At 43.8% G+C, this 25,650-nt stretch overlaps 1 protein-coding gene across 2 annotated transcripts; it reads left to right on the top strand.

Annotated features, from left to right (window-relative positions):
• The first annotated feature begins 260 nt into the window (after window positions 1-260).
• LOC308589232 (putative CENPB DNA-binding domain-containing protein 1) lies at window positions 261-2,042 on the top strand. Of its 2 annotated transcripts, none has more exons than XM_081198099.1 (2): window positions 261-705; window positions 1,600-2,042. In XM_081198099.1, exons 1-2 carry the CDS (start codon window positions 265-267, stop codon window positions 1,897-1,899), a joined length of 741 nt encoding a protein of 246 aa, XP_081054225.1. In that variant the 5' UTR covers window positions 261-264; the 3' UTR covers window positions 1,900-2,042. The 2 variants fall into 2 exon arrangements, with proteins under 2 accessions (XP_081054225.1, XP_081054226.1); XM_081198100.1 differs by having other exon boundaries at window positions 261-681; window positions 1,606-2,042.
• Window positions 2,043-25,650: the final 23,608 nt, after the last annotated feature.

The raw sequence follows: 25,650 nt of genomic DNA on the forward strand, positions 1-25,650 counted from the left end.
GAAATTTTTATGATTTTCTGTGACCACTAGGCATGGCTGTTTTTTTTTGAAATTTTTTTTCCTGAGTTTGAATTTCTGAGTGCTGGCTGGCTGGGGGAACAGTGGGGGAGGTTTCTGCAGAAATCTGGGGGCTTGTGGGGTTTTTTTGGAATTTTTATGATTTTCTGTGACCACTAGGCATGGCTGGTTTTTTTTGAATTTTTTTTCCCTGAGTTTGAATTTCTGAGTGCTGGCGAGAGGAAGAAGGAGAAGGTGACGCTGGAAATGAAGAAGGACATCATCCGGAAGCACGACGGCGGAATGCGTGTGACGGACATTGCCAGGGAGTACGGCAGGAACCCATCGACCATCGGGACCATCCTGAAGATGAGGGAGAAGATCATGGCGACTGATGCAGCCAAGGGAGTCACCAGGATCATGAAGAACCGCCCAGTTGTCCTGGAGGAGGTCGAGAAGTTGCTGCTCATCTGGATAGAAGAGAAGCAGCGTGCAGGGGACACAGTGTCTGAGGCCGTCATTTGTGAGAAGGCCAAGGCCTTGCACGCTGACCTCATCCGGGAACAGCCAGGAACCTCAGCCGAGCCAGAAGTCTTCAAGGCTAGCAGAGGTTGGTTTGACCGGTTCAAGACAAGATCTGGCATCCACAGCGTGGTCAGGCATGGAGAGGCTGCCAGTTCTGATGTTCCTGCGGCTGAAGAGTTTGTAGTGGAGTTCCTGGAGCTTGTGAAGACGGAGGGCTACGTTCCGCAGCAGGTCTTCAACTGCGACGAGACCGGGCTGTTTTGGAAGAGGATGCCCAAAAGGACTTTCATCACTCAGGAGGAGTCCAGGCTGCCTGGCCACAAGCCCATGAAGGACCGTCTGACCCTGCTCTTCTGTGCCAACGCAAGCGGCGACCTGAAGATCAAGCCCCTGCTGGTGTACCACTTGGAGAACCCACGGGCCTTCAAGAGACACAAGATCGACAAGGAGCGGCTGAGTGTCATGTGGCGATCCAACAGCAAGGCTTGGGTCACACGTGTGCTGTTTGTGGACTGGGTCAATCTTGCTTTTGGCCCTGCTGTCAAGCAGTACCTGCTGGACAACGACCTGCCGCTGAAGGCTTTGCTTCTGATGGACAATGCTCCTGCCCATCCTAAAGGCCTTGAGGTGGACTTGTTGGAGGAGTTCAGCTTCATCAACATCATGTTCCTGCCGCCTAACACCACGCCACTGCTCCAGCCGATGGATCAGCAGGTCATCGCCAATTTCAAAAAACTCTACACCAAGGAGCTTTTCAGGCGATGCTTCGAGGTGACTGACTGCACCACCATCACCCTGCGGGAATTCTGGAAGGACCACTTCGACATCGTCACCTGCTTGAAGATGGTCAACACGGCCTGGAAAGGGATCAGCCAGAGAAATTTGAATTGCGCTTGGCGCAGCCTGTGGCCGGACTGTGTGGCACCAAGTGACTCTGATGCACCAGAGTCAACAGTGGTGCAGGACATTGTTGCCTTGGGGAGGACCATGGGCCTGGAGGTCACGGAGGAGGACGTCTGCGAGCTGGTGGAGGGGCACGACGAAGAGCTGACCACCGTGGAGCTGGTCGAACTGCAGGCAGAGGCTGCGCAGGAGCAGGCCTCACTGGAAGAGGAGGAAGCAACTGAGGAACGGCTGTCCTCCGAAAGACTGAGGGACATTTGCCAGAGGTGGAAGGAGGTGCAGACTTTTGCAGATCTACACCACCATGAGAAGCACGTGGCACATGACGCTGGGAACTTTTATGATACGAGGGTCATGTCGTATTTCAGGGAGCTGCTGAAAAGGCGGATAAAGCAGCAGACTATGGACAGGTTCTTGACCAAGAAGCAAAGAGTGGAAGAGGAGCCTTCTTCGAGTGGTCCCCCAGAGTCTTAGAAAATGTACTGTGCACTTTGTTGATTTTTAAATGTTTTTCTGTCATGTTTATAAAGTTAATTTATTTTCCCTTCAATTTTTGAACTGCTCTTTACAGTATGTGTGACTTTAAAGAGCAGTTAATAAACTGTTGTTGTACCAAATTTGGCTTTGTTTGGACTTTTTTTGACCATAGGAACGCATTAATTGATTTTCAATGCATTCCTATGGGAAACCGTGCTTCGCAAGACGAAAAATTCGCTAGATGACAAAAATTGCGGAACGAATTAATTTCGTCTTGCGGGGCACCACTGTATGTCCCGCAAAGCATTGGAGGATGACACTATGAGTAATTTAAAATAACGGAATTACAGGTGCTACTTGACTTCAGAGGTCTTCTGTTTAACCATGTAATAAAAAAGGATAAATATTGATTTCTGTGAAGTTCCTTTTATTTTTCTTATTCTGTAATCACATCAAATGATAACATTACTTTTTTATGTAGCAATTTGAAAGCTTGTTAATGCCTCACTGAATTTTGGAGCCATGGTCGAAGAGGGTGGCAATGCTTGTTTAGCTGATGTAAGGCTGTTGCGTGATTTGGCTTGGCAAACCAGTTTATGGGGCGAAACACATCCAGTTAAATATAGAGGAGCTATGCCACAGGCTTTGACGCAGCCAAAAGCTGTGCCCACCTATGCAAGGCTTCTGCACATGGCAGCAACCACTGTGGAATCGCAAGGCTTAATGGCAAGTGAAAAATAGCACTCCCTATAATTAAGTGCTGTCGTCCCCTTCTCCTTGTGCCCTCCATCTTTCCCAACATCAGGGTCTTTTCCAGGGAGTCTTCTCTTCTCATGAGGTGGCCAAAGAATTGGAGCCTCAGCTTCACGATCTGTCCTTCCAGTGAGGACTCAGGGCTGATTTCTTTCAGAATGGATAGGTTTGATCTTCTTGCAGTCCATGGGACTCTCAAGAGTCTCCTCCAGCACCATAAATCAAAAGCATCAATTCTTCGGCAATCAGCCTTCTTTATGGTCCAGCTTTCACTTCCATACATCACTACTGGGAAGACCATAGCTTTAACTATACGGACCTTTGTTGGCAAGGTGATGTCTCTGCTTTTTAAGATGCTGTCTAGGTTTGTCATTGCTTTTCTCCCAAGAAGCAGGCGTCTTTTAATTTCATGGCTGCTGTCACCATCTACAGTGATCATGGAGCCCAAGAAAGTAAAATCTCTCACTGCCTCCATTTCTTCCCCTTCTATTTGCCAGGAGGTGATGGGACCAGTGGCCATGATCTTCTTTTTTTTGATGTTGAGCTTCAGACCATATTTTGCGCTCTTTCACCCTCAATAAAAGGTTCTTTAATTCCTCCAGCATAGAATACTATTTTAAAGGCTTGTTTTCCCTCTGCAGAACAGCAGCAGCCTCACTGCTGCTGCTGCTGCTGGGGTTTGGATCTGATGGTTTGATTTGATTTTGAGTTATTATATGCTGCTTTTCTTTCCTGTGACTTGCAAAGTTGTTTACAAAGAAGTAACAGAGCAGACAATCACAAGTACAGCATAAATCATACAGAATAATCAACAAAGCATCAGTTTAAAGGATTTATCTTTGCAAGGCATGTGGTGATCCAATGCCACCAAAGGGTAGTTTTAAGGGAAATTTCCATTATGTTGGAAAGGCTGTGGAGAACGAGGTTTCCTATTTTCATGTTTGGTGGGAGTGTACTGTGGTCCACAACTTTGGGGGGAAAGTTTTTAATCTGACCTCCAAAATCCCTAAACAATCTATCCCTCCTAATTCATCAATTGCCCTATTATCCTTAGATTTGACCCTTAACTCAAAAGAATTATTTTCCTTCCTGTTCACAGCAGCTAGACTAGTTATTGTCCAATGATGGAAGGAAACTTCTAAATACCAATAGAGGCTTGGGTGAATAATATCAGGAGCATTGCTCTATATTAGAACGCCTCAAATACCATCAGCAAGATACCTTTGACGCGATCTGGTCTACCTTTTTCTCTTTTATTGGAGAAGAGCAGGATATTTTAATGCCACCATCATCACAGAGGTGTCTGTGGAGGGGATGTATTGCTTGAAAATGTATTGTATTTTAACTGTATTGTAACTTTTGAATAGATGTTTTTTGAATTCCACCCATGGTCTGTTGCATATTGTGCATATTGGCTGTAGAATGTTCAAAATCTGTTGAGATATGTACATGATAAACTCTGCCAGGTATAATTGTTTCTATTTAATAGTAAATACAAGTCCTTCGAAGGTTGTTTAATATCTAGAAGAAGAAAAATCGTTCAGCATAAAAATACAGACATTTGCTAGCATTAAATCAAGAGTTAAGTTACCAATATCTCTGAAATACAGGTATATTACTATTTTTTTGTAATCATAATACTTAAAAGATAAAGAAAATGGCTTGACATTTCAGTACTTTGACATTTTCCAATGCTATTAATAGGCCCATAAAACTGTCATTTGGGGTGCTATTTACAAATGAATAGATGCTTATTAATTACAGATTATATCTAATCTATTTTAGATATAAAAGGTTAGGCATTATATTTGCTTCCGTTTTTTAGGAAATCTAAAGCCAGCAGTCAACCAAAACCTTTTGAAAAATAAAATGTGAACTTTAAACAGGTTGTTTAATCTCCTGGGGACTTTCAGATAGCAAAATCCTACAGCCAAAGAACCCAGAAAACATTTTCTAGGAGCAATGGTTTCATATTTATTTATTTTAAAAAAATATTCATTATAGGTATATTTCCAGTGCATAACAAAGGTTCACTTCTGTGTTACAAAAACTCTGAAATTTCTGCTTTGCTAATTATAAGCAGGTAAACATAAACATAGGGACGCAGGTGGCGCTGTGGGTAAAAGCCTCAGCGCCTAGGGATTGCCGATCGAAAGGTCGGCGGTTCGAATCCCTGCGGCGGGGTGCGCTCCCGTCGTTCGGTCCCAGCGCCTGCCAACCTAGCAGTTCGAAAGCACCCCCGGGTGCAAGTAGATAAATAGGGACCGCTTACAAGCGGGAAGGTAAACAGCGTTCCGTGTGCGGCTCTGGTTCGCCAGAGCAGCGATGTCACGCTGGCCACGTGACCCGGAAGTGTCTTCGGACAGCGCTGGCCCCCGGCCTCTTGAGTGAGATGGGCGCACAACCCTAGAGTCTGGCAAGACTGGCCCGTACGGGCAGGGGTACCTTTACCTTTTTAAACATAAACATACCCATCAACTGCCAAGCTCAGCTTCTATTTGATTCCTGGATGTCCCATTTTTTGGTCTGGCGCTCTGGTGTAAGAGTGTAAGCAGGAGGAAGAATGGACAGCATCAACAATGGGGAAAGACTAAACAGAAGGAGGATTTGAAGGCTTTCCATTCCGTACTTCTCTGTAAATGCTTAGGTAAAGGTAAAGGGACCCCTGACCATTAAGTCTAGTCGTGGACAACTCTGGAGTTGTGGCGCTCATTTCACTTTACTGGCTGAGGGAGCCGGCGTACAGCTTCAGGGTCATGTGGCCAGCATGACTAAGCCGCTTCTGGCGAACCAGAGCAGCGCACGGAAATGGCATTTACCTTCCCGCCGGAGCGGTACCTATTTATCTACTTGCACTTTGACGTGCTTTCGAACTGCTAGGTTGGCAGGAGCAGGGACTAAGCAACGGGAGCTCACCCGATCACAGAGATTCGAACTGCCGACCTTCTGATAGGCAAGCCCTAGGCTCTGTGGTTTAGACCACAGCACCACCCACTTCCCTTGTAAATGCTGACCCCCTCCCAAAATCATTGTTGCCCAGGGTTGCTTTCTTTTCAGAAAATGGAATCAGAAGGAAAAATATAGTCCTATGAACCCACATGCTGAAACCAAGACCAGGCAGACTTACATCTTTGATATTGCGCCTGCTTTGCTTTCTCCTGCCTTCTCTGTCTACATGAAAATCTATTCTGTAGACAAAAAACACCTATTGGTTCCACAACCATTTTAGGTTGCAACCAAGTCATTACAAAATGCATCATTAATTTCAAGACACAAGCTATTTATGTTTCTACCTTTCATTTATATGTCTCTATGCGCGTGGGTGCTCTTTGGTAATATGGCGTCCTGAGTGAGGACAAGATTTGGCACCTCACCCTAAACCTAAATATTTCTTATTTTCACAATAATTCATTTTGGCACAGTTGCTTAATGGATCTTCTCAGTTGTTGTTGTTGTTGTTGTTGTTGTTGTTGTTGTTGTTTAGTCGTTTAGTCATGTCTGACTCTTCATGACCCCATGGACCAGAGCACACCAGGCACTCCTGTCTTCCACTGTCTCCCACAGTTTGGTCAAACTCATGCTGGTAGCTTCGAGAACACTATCCAACCATCTCATCCTCTGTCATCCCCTTCTCCTTGTGCCCTCCATCTTTCCCAACATCAGGGTCTTTTCCAGGGAGTCTTCTCTTCTCATCTCATCTTCTCATCTTCTCTTCTCATGAGGTGGCCAAAGTATTGTGTTGTGACTTGTTGTGGGGTTGTGAGTAGTGGTTGGTTTTGGAGGGAGGGGCTCTGATTGTGCTGTTTTATCCTTGTGTATTGCTGAAGAATGCTAAGGGTGCATTTCACAATGCAGATATGCTTCACAATTGGTGGGAAGCGGTGGGAAGCTTTGCCTAATGTTATGGTGGTAGATGTGCTTCCTTAACTTTATAGTAGGTTAAACCTGCAGACTCCAGGTGGAATTCTACTGTTGTTTTTAAAAAAGTGACACAAAATGCATTGAGCAAAGCAGTGTAATAAAATAATAATAATCAAGCCCATTTTGAAGCTTTTACTGGCTTCTGGTTTTTTTAAGGACTATTTTGGCAGAGTATCTATGATCTAGCCAAAATGAAGCATTTCAAAGGTCTATTGATTTAATGAGAAAGTTAAGCATATGCTTAAATTACTCCCATTGAAATCAATGAGTCTGAAAAGTGGTTGAATCTGGCAGAATCATGCAGAAATTTCCTTTGCGTCCCATCTGTTCTCTTATTTGCTGCCATTTCCTATTTTTCTACATAGCAAAACATGTATTGCAAGGCTACAGTGAGTGCTGTGGGCATTTACAGGAAGGAGGGATGTGTGTGTAATTTCTCTAGTCTTTTAACTTCCCGAAAAATCCCAGAACTTTGCCCTTCTGACAAACTGTGCCTGTAGCTCACAGGCAACACCAACACTACAACTTGTCAGCACTTAATCCAACTTTACCGCAAGTTGCCGATGGACAGAACATATTTAATTCATGGGACATCTTGTACCTCTGCCTCAGTAAGAAAATCCTCCTTTTCCAAGAGATTCTCTTTCACCTTCTCACCCCTTGCCTTTTCCTGTAAGACCCATTGCAGTCGTTAAGAGTCGTCAACAGGCTCATCTCAGCTATCTGCCAATCTCCCATTCCCACCACCCTTCTGAGTAACACCCCTCCCCACCTTCTCACTATATAGAAGGATCTGGCAACTTCTGTTTCAGTGTATCTGAAGAAGTGTGCATGCACACGAAAGCTCATACCAAGAACTAACTTAGTTGGTCTTTAAGGTGCTACTGGAAGGAATTTTTTTATCTTTGCTGGGAGAGTCAGTGTGGTGCCCTCAAAATGTTGTGGGACTTACATCATTTCTGAGGGTTGGTGGAGTCCAACTATATCTGGAAGTAGATAGGTAGCCGTGTTGGTCTGCCATAGTCAAAATAAAAAAAATTCCTCCACAGATTTTCTGAGGAAAATACAATCTTTAAATAATCTTCCCAACAATACTATACTAGCTACTATGGACGTGGAATCTCTGTATACCAACATCCCACACAACGATGGTTTACAAGCTATAAGGAACACCATTTCAGATAAAACCACAGCGGACCTTGCCACCAAACTCTGCCAATTTGTCCTTACCCACAACAACTTCAAATTCGGTGATGACCTGTTCCTTCAGATCAGCGGCACAGCAATGGGCACCCGCATGGCCCCACATTATGCCAACATCTTCATGGCAGATTTAGAACAACGTTTCCTGAACTCCTACCCACTCAAACCTCTCTTGTACCTGCGATACATTGATGATATTTTTATCATCTGGACACATGGTCAACAGACCCTGGACACCTTTCACCAGAAATTTAATGATTTTCACCCCACAATCAACCTTACAATGAATCAATCTATGCAAGAAATACATTTTTTGGACACTACTATAAAAATACAGGATGGGCGCATAGACACCACCTTATACCGCAAACCAACTGACCGACAAACATATCTACATGCCTCTAGCTACCATCCCAAACATACCAAACAGTCCATTGTATATAGCCAGGCACTACGTTACAGCCGCATCTGTTCCAATTCTACAGACAGAGACTCTCACCTAAGAGATCTACAGCAAACCTTCTCAGAACTAAAATACCCAGCAGATGAAGTTAGACAACAGATCAACAGAGCCAGACTGATACCCAGAGAGAACTTGCTACAAGACAGACCCAAAAAAGAAAATAACAGAACACCTCTAGTCATCACATACAGCTCCCAAGTTAAAACAGTACAACGCATCATCAGAGATCTACAACCTCTCCTGGACAATGACAGTTCTCTTTCTCAAGCTCTGGGAGGAAGACCTTTCATTGCCTACAGACAGCCACCCAATCTTAAACAACTCCTAACCCACAATAATACTACAACCAGACTTAACACAGACACTGGCACCAGAGCCTGCAATAAACCCAGATGCCAACTTTGCTGCCACATACACCCGGACAACACCATTACTGGCCCCAACAACATCACACATACCATCTCGGGACTATTCAGTTGCTCATCGTCTAACATTGTGTATGCCATCAAATGCCAACAGTGTCCTTCAGCTCTCTATATTGGACAAACAGGCCAAACCTTACGCCAAAGAATAAACGGACATAAATCTGACATCAAGAATCACAAAACAGAGAAACCAGTAGGAGAACACTTCAATCTCCCAGGACATTCTATACAAGATCTCAAAGTAGCTGTTTTACTACAAAGGAATTTCAGAAATAGACTGGAAAGAGAAGCTGCTGAATTACAACTCATTACCAAACTTAAAACCATGGAAAGACCTGGGCTGAACAAAGACATTGGATTCTTATCTCACTATACATGACTAAACCATTTCTCACCGTCTCACCCCTTGCCTTTTCCTGTAAGACCTATTACAGTCGTTAAGAGTCGTCAACAGGCTCTCTCAGCTATCTGCCAATCTCCTATTCCCACCACCCTTCTGAGTAACACCCCCTCCCCACCTTCTCACTATATAGAAGGATCTGGCAACTTCTGTTTCAGTGTATCTGAAGAAGTGTGCATGCACACGAAAGCTCATACCAAGAACTAACTTAGTTGGTCTTTAAGGTGCTACTGGAAGGAATTTTTTTTATATCTGGAAGGTACTACATTGGCTACCCCTGCTGTGTGTCATCATATAGGAAACCAATACTCTCCAACATTACTCAGATGATAATTACTCTCTCCCAAACTGACCCTCCTTGACCCCTCATTTCCATGTGTGTCCTCTGCAGAGCATTTCCTATCACAAGAAGGGTGAGCACCGCCATCACGACACCAACAGGACACAGGACACACGCCCTCCACCGTCCCGAGAAAACTCCTTAGTCCCAATTTTATTTATTTTATTCTTTGGTAGATTTGCAAAAAGAGAGACACACCACCAATAAATAAAATTTAGAAAGGGGCAAGATTAGATGTGGACACACAAAGCGTCAGTGGTGTGAGCAGGGGAAATTTTGGGATCAAATCGGAAGCTGGGATGGTTTTCGCAATTCCAGGACTGTCCCTGGAAAATCAGGGCACTTGGAGGGTATGGCGCATGCCCACAGTTGCCATCACCCCCCCTGCACAAATGGATGTTATCCTCCTTTCTGGCTAGGAGGAAGGGAGCCATCTGCTCTAGTACACCATTTAAAGTTGCCTCATTGAACCAAACAACATGTATATATATGAAAGACTCTGTATTCGATTGGTCACTTGCTTTCCTCCATGCCACCTAACACCCAGCCCAGAAAGCAACATAAAATATCTAGCTCTGACCATGCTTCCATCTTCATTTAGAAGACCAGAAGACTGCTGAACAATGTTAGCATGATAAAACTGTACTTATTACCAGGTAAACCACTGGTTGGTTTTTATATAACTTTTATAAAACTTGTTTTATATTGACTCTTCTAAATAAAATTACATGAATTTGATGCCTGGTGTTTATCAAGTATCTGCTTAGCCCAGATCGGTTTTCCTCACTGCTTAAACTTCTCACCCATGTTACAAAAATTTAAGATTTTTCTGAGCCTCCCAGAGGTCTAGCTAATAATTTCCTTCCTCTTAGATTAATTCCCATTGCTCTCCAGCCCCTTCTGCTTTGGGAGTAAAGAGAAATAACTTTAACTTTGCCTTTTATTGACACCTTTAATGTTTATTTTATTTCCTGTAAACCGCTTGGAGGTTCTATTTGCAATCAAACAGTATATACATTCTGTTAAATGGATGGCTGGATGGATGACAATAAAGGAGGGGGTGGCGGTGATTACAAGAGGAGCTATGCTTTTTTTTAGGAAAGTCTGCCAGTAATGAACCAGCCAAGGCTGGTAAAAGCATTCCTGGCTCCCATCACCACCGGATAGCCAGAAATTAGATCTGGATCCAGCAACCTTCGAGATGGATATCTGATTTTTCAGAGGGAATGCAAGGCCATTCAGAACAAGCTGTACACCCAAACCTAGCTCACACAAAAAATTGTGATGGCTTTGTACTCTCAAAATACTATTAAAATGGTTCATAACAGCATTACAAATTAATTGTGTTGGAATCAATAAGTGGATTTCTTTTTCTTCTGAGCTATTTCCTCAGCCTCAATATTAAACACTCAGAGTTTATTGAGAGAGATTTAGGATCTGATCTGAAACTCCCTACCTTAAATTATGTTAATCGGGGCCGAAAACAAATGCACCATTTTCCACATAATAAAGTTGCCGCTGAAACTTATAACTCAATATGGAAAACTGCTTACCCTAGTAGCTTCTTACACAATAGCTCTTACTGAAAATGAAAAGAAATAAATCTACCAGTGTAAATAACGTTATCACGTTCTTCCTCAAAACTTCTTAATGGATGAGGGTCGTTGGGCTGTCATTGCCCCTTCTACTAACTCCATTCGATACGGAATTAATCTTAACTAAAGCACTGGAAGTTTAGTGAAAGTACTTGCAACCACATCAGAGAAGCTGGATCTTCATGGCTACTTTGAGAGCCTGAGGTGGCTTCTCCAGGCAACAAATTCTGAGTGCCATTAAAGGGCAGCAAATCGTCGGGTTGTTGTTGCTGTTGTTGTTGTTGTTGTTATCTTCTGCTACCAGCAAATTCAGGTGGCATTGAAGAAGTACAGATGAATATTCAGGACAATCGTTCCCACCCTTACTTCAAGTGTGGAAAAAATGGAAGATCTTCTTGTCCAATTAAATCCCTACACATGGCCAAAGGTGATCAAGAACAAAGTTATAGTCCTAACTAGATGTCACACATCTGCCTATTTGAAATGCTAACACAAATTAACTTCATATATACACCAGCATGGTCCGAGCTGATGGTGAAGTAACCAGGAAAGAGATCTTAATGCTGGATAGCTCTAAAAATACCGACCCAATGTGTGGCAGCTGTGAATAAGAATTACATGTTAAGCACCACTAGGAAAGGGATTGAAAATAAACAGTTGGGGTTACTGAATACCAAAAAGGATATTGGAGAGCTGGAAAAGGTGAAGAAAGGGGAAACCAACATGATATTGGGAGCTCACCCTGTCGCGGGGATTCGAACCGCCAACCTTCTGATTGGCAAGTCCTAGGCTCTGTGGTTTAACCCACAGCGCCACCCGTGTCCCATACTAAGAGGTATGATAGAACAGACTCAAGCAGACAATGAACTGGATTCAAAAAGGCCACAGCTTTATTAATGACAGGTGCAGGTGGAATGTGGGTTCAGGAATTGGGCATATAGCCATTTCAGCCTCCTGCCAGAAGTCTGAAACCACATCAGAATCATGCCAAGGAATGAGGCTTCCCCCAAGACACTGATCAACTGAGATGGCTGTCTTAAGGCCTCTGCTGAAAGCTCTATGGCCTGTCTGCCCCACACTTGGCTTCTGGACAGAGACTTCTATGGGGATTCCTACGCAGTACTTCCGCCAGCTGGTGTTCCCCTAATGGCTGGCAAACACATGGGCATCTGCTGCTGGGGTCAGTGGATAGGGTGAAGGTCTACAACTACTGCCCACCTGAGAAGGGTGAGTGCCCATTGTCTAGCTTAGATGGCTTTAGAAGGGGTTGGACAAAATCAGGTAGTGTAGGACTTTCAAGGGCTCCTAATCATGGCGGCTACAGAAACAGCATCCCTCTGAATACCAGTGTCGAGGTCCCCAAGCCACCCCCTAAATGAATCACAATTCACACAGAATTTTTGTTTAAGATTTTTGGCATAATTTTGGCCACAACTTTGTTAAAATACATAATGTGAGTGGTTGGCATTGCTTATGACTATCTGTCCCCACCCCGGGACAGAATTGACTTCCGGATTCCAGTGAAAGTCAGTAAGGGAAAACAATATTGGGGAGAGAATGGGGCTGGGCACCATACTGTCACCCCTCCCCGCATGCTCCCAGGGGCTTGCACGGCCCTAGCCCCTTGCTGGGGATACGGACAAATGTATGGCAAACCCCTGGAGTCCTTTAATGGAATTCCCTTGCAGCAGCAGCATTGGAGGGGCAGGCACAGCCAGCCCTCGCCCCTCCACCAACCAAATTTTAACCAATGGCTAACTGCAACCTTACGAGTTGTGACGATTTGCTACACAGTAGGCAAAAACCAAATGGCACCAGCCAATCTGCCAAATCTTCCTACCGGGCCCTTGCCCCAAAAGCAGATGACACCATGACAGGCATAGCAAGGTCAAACGCAACAGCCCAAATTAGGGAGGGTGGCTGAGCGATCTGATGCACCCAGCAAAAGAGACTGAAAAAAGCTGTGTGCCAAGAATATATAACCTTCGGGCCAAGCCTCTAAATGGTAACATCAAAATCTCCCCAACAACCCAAATTGGCCCAGTCACAGTCATGGCCATCCAAACGGTTCCACCCAGAAACCAAGAGGGGGTGTCTTGCTAGACCCCACCGCAACACATGCTGTCAGGGAACTGACATCGGAGGGAGAGGCGAAGGGGAGGCTCCCAGATGATGCTGGCGAAGGACCCAGCAACAGGGGGAGAAACAGCTCAGTAGAGGGGGAAGCCAATCAGTGCAACACCGGGGATAAAGGGAGGCAGACGGGGAAAGTGGAGAGAGGGCTCCAGGACTCTTCACTGGACATCAGTGAGGAGAGCCCAGGTCCTCTGCTACCCACGCCTTCCCTGCGCAGAAGACTCCCGCGCAGTGAGAGGAGGAGGAGACTGGGTGTCAAACAACTTTTATGTTGGAAGAGGTTCAAGAAACGCCCACTGACAGATTCTGCCAGTGACTGAGGCAGCCACCATGAGAAGGGGCTGTGCAGTCAGAAAGTTTTAACAAGGCAAATTAACCGAGAAAGGCACCAGTTTACGCACAAGTAACTCATACCCATTACACATGCTCTCCATGAAGGAGAACACGCTTTGCTGGAGAACAATAGCGAGAGAGTGCTATGGCCCTCCTGCCCTGTTTTGGGGCTTTCCATAAGCATCTGGCTGGCCACTGTGAGAAACAGGGTGTTGGATGAGATGGGCCTCAGCTTTAATGCCGCCTGACTCTTCTGACTTTCTTTTTCACACGGCACCTTCCATTTCCAGTTGCTACTGTACGTTTTAAAATGGTGTTTCTTTGAAAACAAGTCAACAAGCAAAGAATTCCTGGAACTGGCAGGCACGAAAACATTGCTGGCATGTTTAGGTCTTTTCTTCGTAAATCTATATAATTGTGTTTGATTTCAAATCTGTCAAAAGAATCCCAATGACTTCTAAAGGGTTTTTATCAGGGCACACTGGTCCTAAAAGTGAAAAAGAGAGGGGAGCTTTTCATTCCAGTGCATTTGCTATTTGATTTATGCTTGGACAGAAGCACAGTCTACTTTTTCTGCATTGTAATGTGTCAGTCTAAATGATTTTACTCGAATTGTGATAACATTATACTCTGCCCAGCTCTTGGGATTATGCTATTGTTTCACATTTAATTACCAAATTATCGCATTTTTCCCAAGCTTATGTTCGTAAATTGAATCTATTGTCAATCATTTCACTTCTCCTGAATAGCAGAAAGGTGTCTGCTACATCTACTGCCAATTACTGTTTGTCTCCTTTTTCTACACAGCTGCCCCTGGAATTGCAAAATGGCATTTCTTTACTTGAAAAACCGTTTCAAATTCCCTTTGTTTTTGTTTGTCATCTACAAACAGAGACATTTCATTTTAGGTTTGCTAGCTTTTAGTTCATGAATGAATCTTTCAAATTATTCGGGAAAGGCCAAGGAAGAACTTTCATTATCACACTATTTGGAGTCGAAAATGAGCTCCGAGTTGCATCCCGCTGAACACAAACCGCTGTTAAATTACACACTTTAAAGAACAGTAATAAAGACCACTTGACTGCCTGCTTTAATGTTACAGGGAACAATTCACATAATATCCAGAGAAATGTGCTATTTATTCCTTTTTTTAAGGAATAAATGGAATAAAAATCTGAAAAGAGCATTCTTGTTAATCAGGCGTCTTCAGTATGTGAAAGTGGAAAAATACTACCTGTCTTGTCTCATAGTATGGGTGGGCATGGCCAATGCAGAAGGGCAGTGCCGTGCCACCACTCTCCCAGCATTGGAGCTGCTGCCACTTTCCAAGACGGGGGAGGGCAGGACAAAATGGTGGCGAGTTTGGGACTATGTGGCTGCACTGGCAATCTGGTACCCTCATGCAGTCCCAGCCGCCCTGCTGTCTGCCTGCTGCGTTGTTCCAACAAACCTCAGTGACTCTGCTGTTGGGCAGAGTGATGATGTGGCACCACCACTTCACACTGGTCACTCAGATGATAGTCTAAGTAGTCTTCTACCCCCTAGTGCCACCTGATGCCTCAGCTAGCTGAAATCTCAGACTTCTGATTCCTGTGCTGGCTACACTCAAAGTGCCAAGTTGTTTTTCTCCAGCCTGCTTCCAAGCAGGTGGGTATACTAGTAGTTAATAGCCATAAAAATCAGTGACCAAGCATCTTCTTCCAGCTATTAGTCATACAAATGTCTTCACTACTGTCAACACAGTTGCATTCTTATGAAAATAAAGTTGAGACACGAGCAGAGGGCATTATTTATCTCAGCTCGGTTTTTAAAAAAAGAAAGAAAAGAAAGAATTTTCAGAAGGCACATAAGATTTTTCCACTTTGAGCCACCTTGTTCCATCACAGCTAAACTGCTTTCTTCTCCTTAATATAGCCAGCCAGCGCAGCATGCATTTGAATTGGGGGCCACCATATATTTTAAATTATTCTTTATATCGGAATAATGTATTTAAGAAGTATGTACGATGGTGGACTCCTATGAAGCAGGGCCAGTACAGTGCAGTTTCAAGGCCTGTAGAGGCTAATTGTAAATGTTTCCTGTCAAGGATAATAGAATTTCATCCAATTAGGAACCAGGGACAAAAATGGCATTTAATTATGCCTCATGTAAGACAATTGTGATTTTTTTCATTATGAATGGTACAAACTGAAATAATGAAACCCTTTATCAAATAGAAAACAGACCAGTTTACTAGCAGGAACAATTTAATAAAATGATTATCCCAAACATAACCACTTATTGACTGACTGAAAAAATCTCCTGGTCTTCCTCCCAAAGGAACCCATGTAACCTGTTGGTCCATCACAAAGGAATAGTAAGATAAAGTCTCTGTTAGGACAAACTAATCTTCACATAGTGGTGTGAGAGCATTTGAATTACACAACTTCAAAGTTCAGGTTCATGGAAGAATGGCAGGCGCAACTGATAGACTACATGGAATTGGCAGAAATGACTGGCAGAATCCGGGACCTGGAAGAAGAGACAGTGGAAGAGGACTGGAAAAGGTTTAAGGACTATTTACAAAAACATTATAAGCTCTATGAATGCTAAGAGAATGCATGATAGAAAACAACAGGGCATCAGTAATTTAGTTGTATGATGTATAAATAAGTGATGACTAAGAAAAGGATGAAAATTTGAAGTAATATTATGTTTTAGCTAAGCAGCTCAGTACATGATAAAATATTGAAAATCTGGGACATAATATCTGAGAATTATAAAATAAGAATTGAAATAAGGTAATAATTTGCTGTCTATAACTATATGACTGAGAACGCAGGAAAGGGTGATGTGAGGAAGTCCTAAGATTATGAAAATAAGATTTAAGGATAAATTGATTTTGTTGCATTTTTTTCTTCTTGTGTCATGTTTATTTTTTAAAAAAAAATTCTGTTGTCTGTATTATGGTGTATGGTGATGGTATTTTATATGTTTATTGGTTTGTTTTTTTCTTTGTTTAAAACTTGCAATAAATATCTTAAAAAAAAAACAAAGTTCAGGTTCATGTGCTTCAGAGAACAGGCAGGAAAACTTAGCTTAACTACAAAGTAGTGAGAGTTCCTAAAGTGGCTTGTGAGAGCCATGCGGTCTGAGCTGGAGCAACCAGCTCAAACCTCTTCACACACTGAGCTTCTCGGGTAGACTGGAGGTTGAACAATAGGCTTGATTACCCATATCCTCCCAAGGAAAAGGAAGCAGTCATAGCTAAGCCTGGCAGGACAGCTTACTCTATGGTATTAACTCCTTCATGCATTAATTAGACTTAACCATGTTGGTTATATGAGGCTGGTTATCCCACAGATGCAATGCAAGGCAACATGGGAATGCTGCTTAGAAGAACTGGACCTTTAAAACAATGGGTGGTTAGCAACCATAGTGATTGTCACAGGTAGTATCAGTCCATAGTGAATTGGGGTCAACAAATATAGTATATCTAGCATGGGAACACCTTTGCATTGAAATTCTTAGTAAGTATCAAAGGTCTTACTCATTGCTTTTTTTCTGGGGGGATGCAGGGGTACGCATACCCCTAAACATTTTTTTTAATCTTTGTACTTTTGTCCATTTACTGTATTTATTTCCCCCTATTTGAATTATAAAATGGTGATTTTCCTGAGTCAAAATGAAAGTACCCCTAAACATTTTTTTTTTGAAAAAAGCACTGTTCTTACTTACTTGAAATCATTGCATATAAAGCACTACTAAAATAGGCCTGCCGAGGGCTGAATCGTATTTAAACACGAGGTCTTGTGGCTGCGCTTGACAGCTGTTTCACACCTAGAAGTCATCACTCAGCAGAACTTAATGTCATTACTGCATAAACATTGCAGAAATTCACCCCTACTAACTTGCCAGTGTTGGCAGTTCTGTGTATCAGTTATCACCCTCTTCACAATTGACATACATGTGGAGGGAGATTGGACCACATGTTTTGCCACTGCTGTCCACAAGCTAAAGATGTACAGTGGTACCTCGGGTTACATACGCTTCAGGTTACATACACTTCAGGTTACAGACTCAGAAATAGTACCTCGGGTTAAGAACTTTGCTTCAGGATGAGAACAGAAATCGTGCTCCGGTGGCGCGGCAGCAGCAGGAGGCCCCATTAGTTAAAGTGGTGCTTCAGGTTAAGAACAGTTTCAGGTTAAGAACGGACCTCCGGAACGAATTAAGTACTTAACCCGAGGTACCACTGTACACAAAATGCGACACATATACAGCTGTGACTCTGTCTACAAGGGCGATGTGGGACCCTTTCTCTTCTGCTCTGCCTCACTTTTTGAGCAGCATTAGGGATGAACAGAACCATTTGTCGTTGGCTGGTATGAGCCATCGGATAAGCAGCTGTTATTCCAAGATCCTGCAACAGATTAGTTTTAGGTATAGTGGATCGTTCCGTTTCAGTTTCTCTCATTTTGTGAATTGTTCTTTTTAAAAAAGTCCACATGAAAATGTGTATTCTTCTCTCCTAATATACACACTGTATTAGAAGGTCCTGGTGTTCAATATATGACCCCACTTCTTCTATTCAAGGGACCTAAATTCTCCCCCTGCCTGGATCTCTCCATTACCATATTTTTTGCTCCATAAGACGCACTTTTTCCCTCCTAAAAAGTAAGGGGAAATGTGTGTGCGTCTTATGGAGCGAATGCAGGCTGCACGGCTATCCCAGAAGCTAGAACAGTGAGAGGGAGCGCTGCGCAGTGCTCCCTCTTGCTCTACTAGCTTCTGGCTTAGCCCCTCTGTCCCTTTCCCCACCTCCCAGAAAAGCCCCCAAGAGCTGCGCTCCCTTTAAAGAGCCACGCAGAATGTGTGTGCAGCTCTTGGGGGTTTCTCCCTCCTCGGGGAAAAGCCTGCAAGCCTTCACACGCTCCACACGGCTAGTGAAAGGGAGCACTGAACAGAGCCTGGGATGCATACAGGCTCTGCTCAGCGCTCCCTTTAAAGAATGTTTTTTTCCCTTGCATTCCCCCTCTAAAAACTAGGTGCGTCTTATGGAGTGAAAAATACGGTACAGTGGTGCCCCGCAAGACGAATGCCTCGCAAGACGGAAAACTCGCTAGACGAAAGAGTTTTCCGTTTTGGAGGTGCTTCGCAAAACGAATTTCCTATGGGCTTGCTTCGCAAGACGACAATGTCTTGCGAGTTCCTGCTGGTTTTTTTTCCTTCCCCCCTTTTTTCTAAGCTGCTAAGCCACTTATCAGCTGATCTGATCAGCAGATAAACCGCTAAAAGCTGCTAATAGCGCTAATAGCGCTAATCCGCTAATCCGTCAATGGGCTTGCTTCGCAAGATGAAAAAACCGCTAGACGAAGAGAATCACAGAACGGATTCGTTTCGTCTTGCGAGGCACCACTGTATATTTCTTGCTCAGGACCGGATTTAGGTTTGATGAGGCCTTAAGCTACTAAAGGTAATGGGGCCCTTTATATGTCCAGCTGTTTTTTGTCAACAACAAATTGTCACTGTTTTTTTGTGTTGAATATATGCTATATATTAATTTATGGACCTAATAGTTATCTAAAGCCATTTGCACATAACAAATAGGGGCCTAGAGAACACAAAACACTGTTGCTGTATGTACGTTTTATTTTGTTTGTTTTTTATCTTATATTTGGGAAATGTACATCCATATTTTTCCCCCTTTAAATTTATTTTGGGGCCCCCAAGAGAGTGGGGCCCTAAGCTATAGCTTGTTTAGCTTATACATAAATCCAGCACTCCTCTTGCTTGCTTACTATGTTGCCTGGCTGAGAAATGCAGTCTAGATTTTGCTTTATTTACTCATATGCTGTACCCAAACTCACTGATGTTCACTATTTGAATTTCATGATGGTCATAGTCTGCCTGGTTGCCTGCTTTACCTTTTGTGATGGCCCCCTTAGGTTTTTTTTTTAATCCACTATGGTATCACTCTGTTTAAAATTGGAAGGAGTCAGGGACAGGACCTGTGGAGTTCATTAAAGAGACACCTGTCTTTTCCTCACACATAATTCAAGCACCACCACGCCCTTTTTACAGCTGTTGGGTAGTGAACAGTTGTACAATTTCAACCATCATTTGGAGACATGGATCTGCCACTATTGTGTCTTAATGCAGGTAAGAAGAACGAACCATAGATGAAGAACCATAAAAAGAATCTTCAGAAGGTGTTTCTATAGCCCATTATCCCTGCCTCCCTCCTGCTTTATCTGTGCCGCCTGTCTCTTACCTTGGCTCTCCTCCAACAATAGTCCACCAACTGATTTCATCAATAATGAAGTCTCCTGCTACACTCCCAATGTCACCTGGAAAGGAGGATTTCTGAAGAGCGAACTGAGCAGCTGCTGCCTAGCAGGGAGAGAACCTAGCAACTTGGCACTTAGCAACTGTACATTTTTATAAAGTTTAAATAGATGAAAAGCGTCTGGCAGGAGCAGCCAAAATGAAAAGGCTCCTAACGTCTCTCTAAAAGTCGAAGCATTTTTCAACGCCCCTTTCGCAAGGCACTACTGTTTCATTTTCTTATGAGTTACTCAGAATTCATAAGTGACTGAAATGAGAATGCCCATATTTTTATGCAAAGCAGATTCCTTGAAGAGAAAGAGTCTTTTTCTCCAGACTGTACTGAGCAATCATACCTTCTTTTACAATAGCTAGAGGGCAAGGAAGGGGAAGCTGAGGTTTGGGGCTACGACCTCCATCATCCCTGGCCATTGGTCTTGCTGACTGGGGCTGCACTCTCTTTCTTTGCCTCCTGTTCTTACCTCTCCTCAGTGGTTCATCAGGTGGTTGGAGCTTCCTGGCAGGTGGGTGACTGTTGCAGACCTAGAGGGGAAGGGTGTGGTAGCATAGAGGTTGGCATGGTGCAAACACACCAATGCAGCCAATCCAGTACTCCTGTCAGTACATTTGCACTGCACCAACCTCTGTACAACCTCACCCCTCTCCATGTAAGCAACAGCAGCTCACCTTCTGGGAAGCTAGCATAGTCATTATACCCCATCCCATGACAGGTATACACTTTCTCCAAATAGGGAGCCACTTTTGCCATGACAACATTCCAAGCACTGGTTGGCTGGTTGATCAAGATATAAAGTGTACATGTGAAGTGTTTTTCTCACTGGGGTTCTCTCTCTCTCTCTCCCACACAAATCTCAGTCAAAATCTGGTCTGTTGGGCTTCCACAAAAAGGACACCATCATGGCAAATGTCCATGGGTTTGAGCATCTGTGTGCAGTAAGAAGAAAACCAAGAGCTGAGTGTGAAAGGTGTGATGACGTTTTGTCCTTTGTGGGAGATCTGGACTCGATGGTGCTTGTTAAGTAAATAACAGAATCCAAGAGGTTGGGGGACGTACAGCTCTCAGGCAAAGGTTTCATTCTCCCATATGCAAACACATGCAATGTTGATACTGTCAAGCTGCTCAAACACATCCCCTGTTGTAATTTATCTCCAGTGGTTACCATAAATCTACATTCAGATTCAGGCCCAGTCAATAGCGCTGATGCTGTTGTTTTGCAAGATAAGCTTGAGGACATGTGGAGTTTCAGAGTGATAAAGCGTTACTTTAAAAGTCTCTTTGACAGGGACTGAATGCAACTGAAGGTAGATGACATGGCGTACAGTCGACATTTGGGGTGTTATGTCTCCTGAACCAAAGCATCGCATTTCCCCGGCCTGCTATTCTGTCAAGGCCTTGCTGTTTAAACAGGGTTGGTCTCAGATAATGAGGCTTGGTTGAGTCACACTGCCAGCAGCCCAGAAAAAAATAAAACAAACTCCTGCTTCTAGAAGTATCTTGTGCACATTGGAAGAGAAGGGAGAAAAGAAATGCTTATTGACCTAATGGAAGGGTTGCTTCTGAGAAACAGTGGCGTAGCGTGGGTTGTCAGCACCCGGGGCAAGGCAAGTAATTTGTGCCCCCTAACCCGTGGATTTGCGCCCCTAACCCGTGGATTTGCGCCCCCTAACCCCCAGATGTTGCACCCGGTGCGGCCGGGGCCCCCTGCACCCCCCACGCTACGCCACTGCTGAGAAAACCCCAATACACACACTCCTAAACATTTTAAATGCTCGCCTGCATTGAGAACCTCTGGACTGAGGCTGTAACAATTTCCTTAGAATCTGCCTTCATGCACATGGGCCTCTGGAGTAATTTAAGATAGCAGTTTGATTCCATAGGCAGGTGGGTTGGAAATATATTATGGCATATAAACAGTACGGTATGTTAGAAGACACCTGGGGGTGTTTTTTTATAATGTACCCCACAGGAAAGGGGGAATCAAAGAGATGGTGCTGGGGAGGAAAAGGAACTTCAGGTTTGGTTAGATGTCAGAAATGATTGCTTTGTTCAAGTCACAGTGCGGAGCCAGGAGGCAGGAGCCAGGGAATGGTCACAAAACACTTCCTGGGAGACAATAATATTATTGACTTTGTTGTTTATTGATTAAACATGTTCTCCTTCATGGAGAGCACGTGTTGCGGGGTGGGGTGTCTGACAGGCCACCCCTCTGTTGCTGGGCTGCATTGTATAGATGGCCATAGCAGTGATTGGGCTGTTTGAGTTACTGGGGAAATTTTGATGTTGCCAATTTGTGGGCTGGACCAAGGGTTTTATATACTGAGCATGCAGCATTGAGCGTTCTCTTTCGCTGCGTGCACTGGATCACCCGCCCGCCCTCCCTAATTTAGGGCTTTTGCATTTGATCTTGCTATGCCTGTCATGGAGTCATCTGCTTTTGGGGCAGGGGCCTGGTAGGAATTTTGCCCATTTGGCAGATTGGCTGGTGCCATTTGGTTTTTGCCTACTGCGTAGCAGATCGTCACAACTTGTAAGGCTGCGGTTAGGCATTGGTTAATCTTTTGGTTGGTGGAGGGGATATGGTTGGCTGTGCCTGCCCCTCCAATGCAGCTGCTGCAAGGGAATTCCATTAAAGAAATCCAGGGGCTCACCATACATTTGTCCATAACCCCAGCAAGGGGCTAGGGCCGCGCAAGCCCCTGGGAGCATGCGGGGAGAGGTGAGGGTCTGGTGCCCAGCTCCATTTACTCCCCATAAAATGTTTTCCCTTACTGGCTTTCACTGGAATCTGGAAGTCAGTTCTGTCCCTGGGCAGGGACAGATAGTTGGAACCAATGCCTAAGCAACCACTCACATTTATGTATTTTAATAAAGTTGTGGCCACAATTATGCCAAAAACCTTAAACAAAAATTCTGTGTGAATTGTGATTTATTTGGGGTGGGGTGGCTTGGGGACCTCAACATGCAATTGTTGTTATTTATCAGTCACCTTCCAAATCTCTCCCAAGTCGACATATAACACACAAGGATAAGAACTAAAGAACAGTTAAAAACAGCACACAAAAATTGACAGAAGACTAAGCTAAGAACAGTACAGTGGTGCCCCGCAAGACGAATGCCTCGCAAGACGGAAAACTCGCTAGACGAAAGAGTTTTCCGTTTTGGAGGTGCTTCGCAAAACGAATTTCCTATGGGCTTGCTTCGCAAGACGGCAATGTCTTGCGAGTTCCTGCTGGTTTTTTTCCTTCCCCCCCTTTTTCTAAGCCGCTAAGCCACTTATCAGCTGATCCGATCAGCAGATAAGCCGCTAAAAGCCGCTAATAGCGCTAATCCGCTAATCCTTCAATGGGCTTGCTTCGCAAGACGAAAAAACCGCTAGACGAAGAGAATCACAGAATGGATTATTTTCGTCTTGCGAGGCACCACTGTATGGAGTGGACCTCTATGGCAGAGATGTACTCAACCAGCTAGGAAAGCTTGCTGAAACAAAAATGTCTTCAGTTGTTTCTGGAAAATGCAGTTAGTGGGCACCTGCCACATCTTACCAGGGACACTGCACCACTGTAAAGTGATGGGCATCCTGAAAGCCCTGCTCAGTGTAACTGTGGAGCTATGTATATCTTTGGAACTTGAAGAAGCATCTCTCCTCCAGGCAGAATAAGGCAGTCTCCCAAGGAGCCTAGTTCTGAGCTCTGGTCTCCCCACTTTGCAAATGTTGAGTTCAGGTAAGCAGGGGAGAGCCGACACTGGGTGAAGCTACTGTGAGCCTAGCCAAAACTTCAGGGCACATTCATGCTGGCAAGCCAAGGGAGCAATACTGCACGTGCTTCATGGATTCCTTCACAAAAACAACACTTATCACATTGTCTAAGGCATCAGAAATCACACTGCAAAATGATGCTCAGGCTTCAGAGTGTTCAAATTAAATTTCTTCAAGCAATCTTTCTGGGGGCTTTGCTTAGCAGAGTTTGCTGGGTCACCGTTGGGACCGAAGAACATCATTGTTCAAAGGAACATCAGGGAAATGTCCTCCACTTATGTGAATGAGCATGTGGGATTTTGCTGTCCATTAGCCACTGACATGGAGCTAACCAAATAAAGGCAAGGGGTGGCAAATCCCTCACTTGTGCTTTGCCTGGTATGAATTTCCAGTCACCTTCACAGAGCTGCCTCCCCACAGGGGTCAAAAGATGAAGGGACAGCGTTAGTAGTGTGCAGGGGGGTGTCATACAGACTTCCAGGACGTCCTCTTTATGTCTTAAATTATATGTCTCAATTACTGCTTGCTTAGTGGCAACATCTTCCTGGTTCCAGTCATCCCATCTTCCCCGTCTAGATTTGTACCTGAAACATTTAGGAGAAGAGTGGGTGTATGGAAGGTAAGTTGTAAGCAGGCACAATTTGTGACATCGCGCAACATCATCACTCATAAAGGAGCATGTCTGTTAAGGCATCAGCCATAGCTTATTATTTCCAGGCTTTGTGGAACCTGAGCCAAAATGAGATAGCCTTAACGCTGACGTTAAACAAGTTGGTTTCGTAAATAATTGACTAATAATGAATAAGTTCAACACACAATATGTTGTATCTGGCTCTTTAAAGAACATTAACTGAACGGCAGTCAAGGAACTCTTAGCATAGGTTCCACAAAAGATGGAAAATTAAGACTTTCCAGCTAATTAAAGACAACATACATTATATTAACTTTGAGAGCTGTGACAGGTTCAAGCTTCTTTGAATCCCTGAAAGACAATTCATCTTGGTTACAGTTTTTTCTAAGGAACAGCAGTTACACTAATTGGGAAACAAGAGCAGAGTCTGTTGTTCTCTTTATTTCTGTAATCACTGCAAATCTCAAGTGTTAATTAAGACAGTTCAAGGATGTACTGTGTGGGCTCAAAATTCTGCTTCGCTACAAATAGCAACCAGAAAACTAAATATTGTTGAACTACAGATGAGTTCATCATATTGGGCACAACCCAACCGTGGTTAAGCACCCCTGAGTGTCATTTATGTTAATGGAAGAGATGTTAAGCATGTGCTTAACTCTCCCATTAAAATGGGACTTGAATATGTTTAACCTTTACTGAATCTTGTCCAGTAATAATAGCAATTAACATATCTCCATTCAGGTGGTGCTTGTGTTTTGTGTTTCAACAATAAATCCGGGTTTCAAAACATCAGTGGAAACAGTGGCATGATCTACAGTATCTCTTTCCACAGCCACAGAGCTACATTCAGAAACTTGTGCATGTGGGAAGGAATAACCTACAGTGCTTTAATTCTGCTGCAGTGAGACTCTCTTTTATTGTCAGTGGATGCCTATTGCCTCCTTCAGGAGGAAGGTCAGGTGATAAATTCAATGAATGAAATACTGTCCTAAGGACCAGCATGGGCATTGATGATGGGCAGGCTGTACATAAGAGCCTTCTGTTAAACAGACCTCACTAAGGAAATACCAACATTGCTGGTACTATCCAAATAAGTCACTGAATTTGAGAGCACTATGTGCAGGACTAAGAGTGGGGAAGTTAGAATGACTTAATTGAGCCCCATGGAGAATTTCCTGTCATCATCATCAATAATAATAATAATAATAATAATAATAATAATAATAATAATATACCACCCTATACCTGCAGGTCTCAGGGTGGTTTACAGAGTGAAATAAAAATATAAAACCACAAAATCCATAATCAAAATAAAAACAACAACAACCCAATAACATCGCCCCCCAAAAAGAACCACACACATTTTAAAAGGACATAGGATGTCATTCAAATCAACCAAAGGCCTCGTTGAAAAGGAACGTGCCTTGTTGTTGTTGTTGTTGCTGTTTGGTCGTTTAGTTGTG

Source organism: Podarcis bocagei (genome assembly GCF_964188305.1).
Source record: "Podarcis bocagei genome assembly, chromosome: 6".
Lineage (NCBI taxonomy): Eukaryota > Metazoa > Chordata > Lepidosauria > Squamata > Lacertidae > Podarcis > Podarcis bocagei.